Source organism: Magnolia sinica, chromosome 13 (assembly GCF_029962835.1).
Source record: "Magnolia sinica isolate HGM2019 chromosome 13, MsV1, whole genome shotgun sequence".
NCBI classification, from domain to species: domain Eukaryota; kingdom Viridiplantae; phylum Streptophyta; class Magnoliopsida; order Magnoliales; family Magnoliaceae; genus Magnolia; species Magnolia sinica.
Genome location: NC_080585.1, coordinates 6,777,620 through 6,790,326, shown reverse-complemented (window position 1 = coordinate 6,790,326; position 12,707 = coordinate 6,777,620). Strand labels below are relative to the sequence as shown.

General features: G+C 42.7%; 1 protein-coding gene across 1 annotated transcript; it reads right to left on the bottom strand.

The window, feature by feature from the left end:
• Window positions 1-344: 344 nt before the first annotated feature.
• LOC131222595 (probable linoleate 9S-lipoxygenase 5) lies at window positions 345-12,501 on the bottom strand. Its single transcript, XM_058217733.1, has 9 exons — window positions 12,247-12,501; window positions 9,147-9,436; window positions 4,593-4,833; window positions 3,314-3,655; window positions 2,716-2,801; window positions 2,512-2,619; window positions 1,844-2,148; window positions 1,488-1,751; window positions 345-1,323 (listed from the first exon to the last, which is right to left on the bottom strand). The coding sequence occupies exons 1-9, from the start codon at window positions 12,452-12,454 to the stop codon at window positions 555-557; spliced, it is 2,613 nt and encodes an 870-aa protein (XP_058073716.1). The 5' UTR covers window positions 12,455-12,501; the 3' UTR covers window positions 345-554.
• Window positions 12,502-12,707: the final 206 nt, after the last annotated feature.

The window sequence follows — 12,707 nt, the reverse complement described above, 5'->3', positions numbered from 1 at the left end:
TGGGTGTACCATACCAGATATTTTATTATTTATCAATAACTAGACATTGTTTTCTCGTGTGGCCCACTTGATGAGTTGATTTTTATACACGGATGATTTCAAGGTGGGGCTAACCTGTTGAAGGTTTGGATGTGGTATGCATATGATAGGTGTGGGAAGTTATTTGCTGGGTTAGACCATAAATGATGATCCATGGTTTTAAGACTCAATCCGAGTTGACCCGGACTCAGTTGCACACCATCTGGTTCGATGAGTCACCTTCAGACACCTGCGACTCAGGCGAGTCAGAACGATTCAGCCCCGACTCAAGACTGACTTTTAACCAAAGCTACTGAATCCCTGCGGAGGCAAAACAGACTCTTTTCAAAATTCTTTCAAAACTCAAACACCTGTAAGAGATTTTGGCATTGTCTGTAGACTGCCATGGAAATCAAAGGAAGAACCCAACTGTACAAATACCCAGATTAGTAGAATTTCATGTCCTAACTATCACTGCTGACAATTTCACTTCTCTAAACTGCAATAACCACAAGATCCCCAGAAAGAAGGAAGCATTAGATGGAGACACTATTCGGAATTCCTCTGCCAGTTAGCCCGCCGACGCCCGTAAAATCAGATGTGTTTGGATAGAGCAATGTGTATGGCACCTTAACAGGTCCCACCCGGTTCTTCCATCGCTCGTTGATGTTCATCTCTTTAATTCTATTTTCAATTGCCACCAGTTTCCTCCCGAACTGCTTAAATGCTTCCAGCGCAGCTGCATCTGTCGTCCACTCCAGCGTAGCCCGCTGCCCGAGATAGACCTCATCGGAAGAATGCCGCGACAGAATCTCTATGAGGGAGACACCAAGGAGTGTTTGCAGCTGGGCTGTGATTGTCCTTAGGAAGACAGTGTCGGGGTTCGACTCGAGCTCAGCGTACTCAGGTGACCCAGGTTCAGGCATGAACCGGCGGCTTAAGGTTGGCCGGTTCGGGAGGTAGCCCGCATATGGGTACTGCCCAAAATTAACTGCTGCATGGAGGGCTGAAGCCACCCATATGATGGTTGTGCACGTCTGGGTTAGCTCGGCTACTGTTTGCATCTTGGGCCACCATGGCTCGTCCTTCTTGTCGCCATGGCCCACCTCAAGGATCTCAGTCCACCAGGACTTGAGCTCAGGGTCAGCTTGCACAGAGGCGTCGGAGGGGTAGTAGATGGAACAGTAGTCACTGACCCATGTTTCAATTGCCGACCAGATCTCTAGCCCATCGACAGCATACGGGTAGTCCTCAATCAGTAGGCGGAGGTTGTGGGGGTGGTTTGAATCAGGAACTGCCATTCCTCTGAAAGGCAAGAAATGTATTCTAGTCACTAAAAATTCTGAACATATTTTAATTTTTGTTTTCAAGGGTGTGTTTGGATGCACTATAGAACTGAATTGCAATTCCTAGTCTAATAAAATGGAAATAGACAAATATAAATTCTTTCCATAGCTCAGTATAGTTACCTTTTGATGAGATCTGCAGGAAGTCCTTGCTCTGTAAAAACCCAGTTCTTGTAAACCACAGCAGACATCTCCATGGAGAATTTCCCTGGGAAAACCGTGTGTTCAAGCACACCGCCGGCATTGATGAGGATCTGCCTAGCTAAGGCATTTATATTCATGGTATCCCGATAATGAGGATGCAATAACTTGTGGATTGGGTGAAGCACGCTCAATTGGCGATTCGTCGCGATTACAAATGGCTCGATTACGGCATGTGTGTTCAACCTACATTACATCAGGACCAATCAAAAATCTTTTGAACTAGCAGGACGCAATTTGGACTGGGTTGGATTTTTTTTTTCTTATCCATATCTTACCAATGGCTGATTAGCTGATGATAGCCGGAGTCGTTTACAGTAGCATATGCTTTCGCCAATTGCCATATCGAACCCTCCACCCCATGGTGTGCAGGCGTGAAGACTTTGCTGACTGCACCATGTTGCTCGCCGTCGGGATGAGGTAAGCTCAGCTCAATTGCTACTGGTATCAAAGTCCCATCGTCTTTCAGGAAGAGGAGTGTCCTCGAAGCATAGGTCTTCGTCGAGGTTGTGTTTATCCGGTTAAGGTATGGCATCAATGCATCGTGATGGTCTAAGATGAAGAGTTTGTTTTTTTGAAGTGCCTATTCCCAAGTTGAGTTATAATCGTTGTAATGACCATCAAGCATAGTTACAATGTGGTTAGCAAGATTCGGCAAAATGGGTCCCAAACAAACTCCGGTTGCACTTCAGTGCTCAATCGAATCAATTCAATTCATTGTGGTATGACAGCATTTCAATATACAATGCTGTGTGTTTCAAAGTTGGAATTGAAACAATAGAAATCACAATTTGGGGGCTAGTCGTCCCTCATGTCATGGAAAGAGAGACCCAATTTGAATTATCACAATTCGATTTGATTGAACATCCAAACACAGCCTTTACACACAAAAAACAGAAGAAGAAAGAAACCAATGTTAAATGCATCGGTAGCACAGTTATAATACCTCTTCCACTGTTAGTCCATGTAGGTTCTCCACTATTTGTTCTGCTGTTATCGAACTGTTCTGATTGCCGTATGCTTCGGGATCGAGCTTGCTGGTTGGTGGGAACTCCTGTCAGTTAAAGATTGTTGATTTGAGATTATTGGAAACCCTTGGAAGATTATCTGTAGAATCTATAGAACTGTTTCTAAACTATAATGAATTTACTTTGAGGTGGCTGATTATGACTGGATTCACTCCAGCCAGCATTTCTCGTCCGAATTCTTCGTCAGTTCTCCAAGCGAATTGATCAGCTACATCATTAAATAATAATAATAAATAAATAAATAAACCACCATAAAAGAGAGTAGATGTTCAGTCATATGCCCAAGTACTCTCAAATGCAATTTCCTGAATTTTTGGGTTTCAGATATTAGGCTGTGTTTGGATGCTCAATTGAACTGAATAGCAAACATACAAATTCAATATAATCTAAATGACCAACATTGGCTCAAATTGAAATTACAATAATTTGCAGTTACAACTTCAAAGACACCTTCACTCTGGTCATTTCTTGTAAAATGAATTATAGTATTGCAATTTTGTTCAATTGAGTATCTAAACACATGTTCAATTGAGGATCCAAACACATCTGTAATCCGGAATTGAATCTGACCCACCTCACTAAATTCAATCATGGAATTCTATATGCTTCTGCTTTATCTGCAACTCACTAAATTCAATCAGTTTGAAACATGTCTTTCAACAATTCAAAAATGGGCAGGGAATGCATGGATGACAATGACACATACAATGCCATAAGTACCTTGAATCACCTGAGGCATTGGGAATTTGAGCAGCCGCTCACCGTCCGTTCGGACCAGCTCCTTGATCATCTCGAAGGGGATCCTGTTCTTGATCCTGTTGCATGCCGTAATGTTGGGTAGCTGGATCCCTCCCTCATACAAGTTCAGCACATCTTGGAAGGTATCGAACTCATTCGGTGTTTTATCAAACAAAGATTTCAGCTCTGGGACCAAGACCTGCACGATCGACTTAAGAGCATACGCTAGAAAATCCGACATCTTCAGGTGACCAAACCGCTCGTCCCGTGGCACATAAATGTCTAGGCTGATCAGGAGGGGCAATCTGCTCTCTGTGTTCGGATCTGTTAAGATGATCAGGAGAATTCAGATTAGCACCATCATAGTATCAACTGATGTAGAGCGGGTCACAGACACTTTCGTGTCCAAGATGGACTAGAGAAGGACCATCCATCCAAGGCAGAAGTGATTAGGGCTGTCAGAACACTAAAACAGTCATATCTCACAAACCACAAACCGGAATGAGTTATTTAACGTACCATATATGATTTGGGTAGGAGAAGCAACTTTAGCCACCTAACCTCGCTACGCACAGTTGCTCACACCGAATTTGTGAGATTCCATTAGATTGACGGTTGAAAATCCATTTTATTATCGTTTTTACTATTTAAAGTAAGTTTTAGTTTTAGTTAGTGTCCAACATGAAATAAAAAAAGGCTTAAAAAATTTAGGAGAACAACGTGGTTAGATCAAATAGGACATTTGATATTTTTTTGCCAAAAACCTAGTAGAAATCATGACCGTCTACAAATAGTAAATTTAGTATTTATAGTAAGTCACGAATTTTAAGGAGTTTAAGCTAGAGTTTGATTCTTAAACTTATTCTAGGTTTTGTATCACTATTTAAAGGATGGATTGTAAGTTCGTTTTTATCATCAATCAATTTATTTCCAATTTTATTATAATTCATTTTTATTTTTTATCTCTCCTTGTGGATTTGAGAAATCTTTGTGAGGAGTTCAGTTCAAAGAAGTAGGACGGTCCACTCATCAGATGGGTCAGACCTCAAGAGAGATTGAGTGGTTTGAAATAAGGTTATTAACATTTTATCCTCAATGCGAATATTTGGCCAACATGATGAATTGAAATTCTTGATTTTCATGGTGGCTGGCTCCCACCTGATAGGCATACAAGCCATGTTGGCACATGTACTACGAACCACATTGGCATTTCACTTAACATCAGAGAAGTGATCTGATGTTCATCATGTTCAAGTCTCACCTTTCTTTGTGGGCTTGCGGCCTGTTCTGCCCCTGCGGGGGTAAGGATACTCTTTTGACCCTCCAAGGACGGGCCGTGCATAATCTGGGCCCTTGTCTGGAGAACCCAAATCGTTGTAGAACGCATAGTCGTAGACTCGGTCCCATTCTTTCAGCTCTCCGGTGCCGTCTCCTCGGAGATTCACCAGCTCTTCTTCCCTGTATTTGCGTAGAGGCTCAGGTGTGTCGCTGGGAAGGTAGCTCTGAAATTTTTTAAAACGAATGTTAGCCCAATTTCTATCCATGTAATTAGATACTGACATGTGATGCATCTGGACCATCTATTGGTTCGATCACAAGAATACGATGATCACAGCGTTCAGTTCATGGTTCCCACCCCAATTTCCGAACTATGATGATCCATTTAATAGGAGGGATGCACTGAGAATTGCTTATGGCTCTGAATTAAACTGTATCAGATGATCACGAGCATTTGGCTAAGGGCCTGCAAAATAGACGGAAAGCATACTGTCCATTTTGAAGGACCTTAATTAGATGGCTGTGATTATCCAATCAGGGCGACTTTGGTGGAATGTCTCGTTGTTGATCATAGGTGGACCACCTGGATCCCACAGACAAATCTGCACCATGATAAGGGTACGAAAGAATTCTCGTTGGATGAAAGCTTACAAGAGGACAAGCAAAGTACAAAGTAAATAAAGTTGACCGATTATCACTTTTTCTAGCTATCCATTGTTTTGATATGTTGTGGCCCAGCTTAGGTGTGAAACGACCTGATGAAAAGCTCAGATCTCACACGTGTCATATTGTAACAAATGAGCTGCGTGTGGATGTTTATGCATCCGACGCGTGTGGAACCAGCAAACGTCTACCTCGAATACATCTCGATCTATTACAATCCAGGTACCCTGTGACTTTTATCAGTTGGGTTGATGAAACACACCGATTAAGGTGGTTTCCTCGAAAGTCTTCATACATGGCTTATAAAAATGTCTCCAGAGCCAATTAAAATCCAGCTCATATAGTCCCGATGTATCACGTATCCAATTCATATATCCATGCCGTCCATCAGTTTTTCCAGCTCATTTTAGGACATGGTCTCAAAAATGAAGCAGATTCAAATCTCAACTAGACCATACCACAGGAAATAGTGTCGTTGAGCACACACCATTAAAAGATTCCTCTGGCTCCCGGTAATGTTTATTTGCCAGCCAACATGTTGATAAGGTTACAGAAATGCCGCCCAAGTGTTGGGCATTCTATCCCTACTATGTGGTCTATTTGAGATTTGAATCTGCTTCGTTTTTTAGACCATTCCCTAAAATGACCTGAGAAAACTGATGAACGGCATGGATATACAACATACACATCAAGGTGGCCCCCACGGTCAGGGTCTCACTCACTAACCTGTTAACTGGGCCTCACCTAATCCACTCCCATCGTATTGGACTTGGGGGGATAGAGAAAATTACGACTGTATATTCTACCTTTTATCCAGCGTCTTTTGTGAAGCGTGCAAAACATACCTTCCCAACTTAGACATTGTACATACGGACAGGGCATTTCAGGACGAAAATACCCCTGCTTTTCACATGCATTGCACGTGCGGACAGGGGTATTTTCGTCCTCAAATGCTCTGTCCGTACGTACAAGGTCTAAGTTGGGAAGGTAAGTATTGCACTGTTGATAAAAGACGCTAGATAAAAGGTGGCATCTACAGTGATAATTTTCTCGGGATATATTCGAGCAACCCTCACCTCCACTCTACGAGCTTTGCATGATTCCACATGCGTGTAGAAGCCCCTACACATCCACACGTGGGCATATATATCATGATGTGAGAAATGTGGGAGACCAAGCTTTCTATAAGCTGAGCAACTCTGTTCATAGCTTGCATAAAATTGAGGTAATTTCAAGCCTCAAGTGGGCCACGGCATATCAAAATAAATGAACGGATGGAAAAAGATTTCAAACTGTGGCCCACTTGAGGAGTTATATCACCTGAGTTTTTAAGCAGAAGATCAATACTATTTCTAAATTTACGGAAATCTCAGATCTCACACATTTGTTCGTATTCTCACGTGTGCCTTCATGTGGATGTGTACATCTCCATGCATGCGGAATTAGCAGATCAGTACTTTATTCTCGCGAGATTTCGACAAGAGAAGTTCGTGAATCAAAGAAAGCGACGAAAGAAATAACGATAGAGCTCTTCGTCCTATCCAAAGTCCACTCCATCGTTTCCATGCCGTGTAAAGCTGTGCATTTATTGAGCGGGAAAAAAAAGGACACTTGCGAGGGCGAAAGAAAGTGACATGGGCCGTTCAAAATTTAATTTAGCTATCTGCCCCGCTAATAACAAGGTGGCCCACCGAAAAATAATAATAATAAAAACAAGGGTGTCATGATTACTCTAGACAATACTCTACCTTACATGTGGACCTCCTTGTGAGTGGGCTTTGCAGTCAATCCGAACCGTCTAATCGGTTTCGTTAAAAAGAAGATGGTGGGTCCAAATTCATTTGTCTGAAGTTCGTTGATCCTCAGGAGTAGTGTTGCTTGTGGTGAGCTATGGACCCTAAACATGCCACCATACGTGCGAACCTGATATGCAGGTTCAATCCAAGCCGCCTATTAGGTGGGCCATGTCATTTACATTCGCTGATCTAAAAATTAAGCCTATCCACGGATCATCAGGAACGCTGCTCATGAAACAAATGAGTAGCAGCTAGAAAGAATCTGGCCCACTTGTTTATAAGCCGTCATTAGTTTCTGTGGCCCACTGATGAGTAGACCCACCTGACTTTGTGCCAGTCCATCTACACAGTTGGAACACCTGGTGGACGGCTTGAATCCCGCACCCTTGTGCCAAGTTGGCATATGTGGTAACGTGTAGATGGGCAGCCGTATGCACGCGCATGGGATGAGGAAACAGATGCAGGGACGGTAACAATACCAGACCCGACAAAAGTCAGGCAGCCATGGACGTGGCCCACTACAGAATCGTCACACATCTTCAAGCTGGCGCTTGAAAAGTGGGGCAAACCTAATGGTGGGCTAGATTAATCGTTGGACTGTTCACGTGTCTAAAAGCGCTAAGCACGCTAACAAAGTCAGTGGGCCCAAGGTAGCCTTCAGATTCTTTTTTCTTTCTTTCTTTTCTAAAGAAAGGGGGCCGATTCAGGCCCGGCCCATTGACGGCCCTAAATTGATTGTTGAATAACTAAATAATCCGCACGGTCCCAAGGCTTTGTACAATGTACGCCCGGATTTCAATTCTGACAAGTGGAACCCACTATTAAGTAATCCAGACCATTGATTTGTTTCATTCGTCCATGGATGGTCTGTGCCCTAAAATAATCCTCGATTGTCGACTTATGGATCACAAATAAACGGTCAAGAATAGAAACACAGCAATGGTCCACATTCAACACAAACAGTGCAAATTTTGGTAGCTAGGACTTCCTCTGTAGGATATTTTTATGGGAATGGTCCATTCACGGTGGAGCATGACATAATAACGGTCTGATTACTGAACCATGGGCCCCACTGGAAAGAACTGAAAGCGCATGTGTACAGTACACAGTCTATAGTAACGTATCATTTAAATCCTCCAAGACTATTCCATCTGAAATACGTGGGCTCAAACAGGGAACTGGACACTCCTAGTATAAGTGCATGTTAAGTTAAAGTACTAAAGTGCGCTCGCTACTTTTCACTTTGAAAATGCTCTTGCCTCACACGTGGAAATGATTTACACGTGTAAAAATCAAATCCACTCATAAGATGATCCCCACCACTTTAGTTCCATGGCTCAAAAATAAGGTTGGACAAATCATTAGGCAGGCAACAAAATACATACTAGAATTTAGACCGTTGGTTAATTCTTCTCTAGCTTTCATTGATCTTCTAAGTGGTCCACCTGATGACAACACGTGGCATCTATGAATTCTATCTAGTCTGATCGCCTGATGATGAGCGGCTGCAACCTTCCACACATTTGCGTCACTTCACTTAATTGGGAGGTGACTCACATGTACTAATAAGGCAAAGGTATTAGAGATCCAAGCCAGTCATCAGGCAGGCCTCCACCGTGAAGATGGACTGGCCAAAATCAGGTGGATCTGATCATCTTCGGGTGGGCCATTACATACAACACAAATGGATGCTCTAAAGAAACTACCTGTTTGGTAGCCACATAAAAATTAACTCATCTCATTTTAGTTAACAGTAACTAACTATGTTTTAGAGAATGGCTAAAATAAGATAATATCATTTTTAAGTGGCAACCAGACAAGGCCTAAAGATTCACTTTCATCTTAGTGTATCACTCCCACGAGATGAGTGGACCACTTGATTTTTGGTCCAGGGAATCCATGCCCTGTGGCTTCAAACGGGATTGAAGTCACAAACATGCACCAAATTGGCACGTGCAAGCCACATTTCTAGGCAAATACATTACATCTCGCCATCCGTTTTATGGCGATTGTAATTGGAATCATAGACGTGAAGCAAGTGGGCCACATTTAAAAAACCTATTTATTATAATTTATACCTGATTGGTAAAGAAGACCCGATCATACTTGTAACGTCTAGATGGGTAGATCCATGAATTGCAGATGAAGTGAACATGGCCCACCCCAGGGACATCTTCTAGTGTCAAAGTCTTAAGGAAGAACTGGCTGTAGTGGAAGTTCCTGATGATGACAGCACCAGGAATGCCCATGCTTTCTTCCCAGTTGAAGCTGACCTCGAACGCGGACTCACTGGCTTGGATTGGAGCCAATGTCGGGATCCACCCCTTCAGATAGACAGCCGCTCCGAGCTTCCCTCGGTTCTCTCTCTCTATGGAATGCATCAATAAGGTAAACCTGATCAATGACATGCGCTTTGATCTATCAAGTGAAAGAAAACATGTTTAAATTGGTTTACATTTTTATTACATATGTTGATTACAATCAAGCGTTATCTAATATGATGATGATTTTTAAAAATATTAAAACCCAATTGCATAATTTTCAGAGGTTAAATAATAAGCGGATCAGATTTCACGTGGAACGAGCTGTTAATGGGATAATCATACAACTAGATTTCATGTATGGGAGACTTAAGAATAGCTAATTGCAGCTGGTTGAATGCACTTTGAAAGTAACACTGACCTTGGATGTGGATATGAGGCACACATGTGATAGATTAGAACCTCTCATCATGCAATCCAAACAATGTTGATAACATTATCTAAAAAGAAAGTATTGATCAAATGGGTACTCACAGGGGTATACACGAGCTGAGCTACCTGGGTTAGCTCACTCAACTCGGCTCGAAAAAGCTTGAATCTGCTCGGTTCGAAGCTGAGTTCAATTCAAGTTGAGCCGTTTTTTAAAGCTCGAAAATGAGTTCAAGCCAAGTTTGAGCTGGCCCCAGCTCGACTCGACTTAAATCGATATATAGCTTGAACCGGCTCAACTCAGTTAGGTAGGTATAAAAACTTTAAAAAACCATAGTCATTCCTCCCCTGTCTATTTTCCCAATTTGTTTAAAAATTAAAATTCGCCCGACCACGACCAACTCCGTGCCTTCCTCTCTCTGCTTTCGTCCAACCAGCGACCAGCTCACCCTGCAGCAACTCCCTCTGCTCTTCCCGCTCAACCAGCAACCCAACTGTGCCTCTCTCTTTCTGCCTCGTCTCACCGCTTGACCAGCAGAGGCCCTCCGTCTCTCTCTACTCGTTCGTTGTCACCGTTGCTCGATGAGAAGCAACCCACCCAACCAACAGCAACCACTTGACAATTTGGCTGCTGCCTACCCTACCTGCTGGTAAGCACTTGAATCGAATACTATTTTTATACTCGAATCGAACTTGAACTTAGCTCAAAAGCTCGAGCTTGAACTAGTCCGATTGATGACTGAGCCAAGTCGAGCAGGAGATGCTGGCTCAATTACCGAGCCAAGCCAAGTTCGAGCTGAGTGTGCTTGGTGTCCGAGCGCAAGCTGAGGCCAACTCGACTCGGTTCAACTCAATGTACACCCCTAGTTACTCGTAGGTTAAGTTACTCTACAACCGAGTTGTATGTGATCACTCTTCAGATCTGTATATGCAAAATGCTAGTATAAAACTATAAATTGGTGATAGATCAAGTCAGGCTGGACCACCTGATTATTGTCTTTGCTTTATTCCAAATGCATCGAATCTCTACTATGACAATTCCGTTCCCACTGTTTCATTTTCCGTGGCCCATACGAGTTTTGGATGTACCTGACTTTTAAATTTCTGTCCCCATTGTGCTCTTTCAAAACGGATGGACAGAGTTGATTTGTCACGGACATCTCTTTGGGCCCACACAGCCTCAGGCACAGGTATATCTCTGCCCCCGGTGTAACAGTCAATCCGCTTCCGAGGTACTTAGTCATACCTTAAAAATGGTACGCGTGGCCTGTATAAACTCAAGCTGGCACCTTAAAAGAGAAAATTACATACGCTGCTACCTTTTATCCAGCGTCTTTTCTGAAGAGTTAAAAACTTACCTTCCCAACTTACACCTTGCGTTGTATGTACGGACAGAGCATTTCAGGACGAAAATACCCCTGCTTTTCACCTTATACTATACGTACGGACAACGGTATTTTCGTCCTCAAATGCTCTGTACGTACGTACAAGGTCTAAGTTTGAAAGGTAAGTTTTTCACTGTTCATAAAAGACGCTGGATAAAAGGTAGCATCTACAGTGATAATTTTCTCCACTTAAAAACGGTGTAATGGACATCTTTTTTATGCTCAGGTGATATGACTGTTGATACGCTGGCACTTAAAAATGGTACGCGTGGCCTGTATAAACTCAAGCTAAACTGAATATATTATGGAACCCACAGCCGAAATCCAGACTGGTTGAGCAATTTTTAACCTCTTGAATCGTGGGTGGACATTTGTTTGTTGAAACAAGGCCATTGGATTTTTTATTTTTAACTGTCAAATAAAATCCCCGACATCTGATAGTCAGATAATAAAATAAATACAATGTTCGGTTCATTATAGATCTAAATTACCACCCTTAATTTGGACGGTTTAATTTGAATTACTTTACGTCACTTAAGCAATTTCTAAGTTCGTTAAGTATCATCCATCACACTCCACCATATCACAGAAGCTTTTATCTTTATGGCCTGTTGATTTTCGAATTTAAAATACCTCGTAGATCGGGTATTTTCGAATTCCAAAGCCGAAAGTCCGATGGATTCTCAAAGGGGACGAAAGCGTAATAATTACCCATTTACCGGCTATTTACACCCGCTTTGAAAAGTCAAACAGGCCCTTAGCCAATGGGATCAGCCGACTGCTGGTTCTAGTCTTCAGCACCGCCGGTCTGTCCGGTACACATTCAGGGAATCCGAACCGTTGATCTGGTGGGACATCACGTGTGGGACCATGGTCCAATCTTCAGCCATCAGATTATCATGGCAGTGAGTTAGCAGCCTGAATGAGCCTTTTAAGAGATCCAAATGATGGGTGAAGATTTTGCTGATTGGATGGCCAGGATTCCTAGATTGCAGCGGACATGTGTAATGTTTACGGTGAAGATGCGAGAGTAGAAGGAAATCTCTTTTCTTTTTCCTTTTTTTCAGAATACCCGTGAAAAACAGGAGGGAAAGAAAACTAACCTGGATCGCCATGAACTGCACTGATAAGCTGAAAGGAGACTCCTTTTCCACAGAGCTCGTAGATTCTATCAAGGAGAGATGCATGGAGGTCGTTGAAATCCAAGACGTTCTTCTTCATCAGCACAACTGACCCTTTGATCTTCACACCGGTCTCCTCGCGGCTGTTCCCCATTATTGCATCCTTGATGCCCTTGATGCAGTGCAGCATCTTCTCTCAATCAACGCAGGAGAGAGAGAGAGATAGGACCCAAGAAAGCGGTGTTTTTTTTTTTTTCTTTGGGTGGAAGGACAGATGGGATATTTGTAGAACGGAATTTCTTAACTTTTTCTCTCGAGGAAGCTTCTCGGTTAAATACGAGATTTTTGACGGCTGCGATCATGCATCCAACATCTCGTTCTTATGCTGTCTTTGTCGTAGTGGGTCATGTATCTCCTTTTTCTTTGTGCTGGAATATTGTACA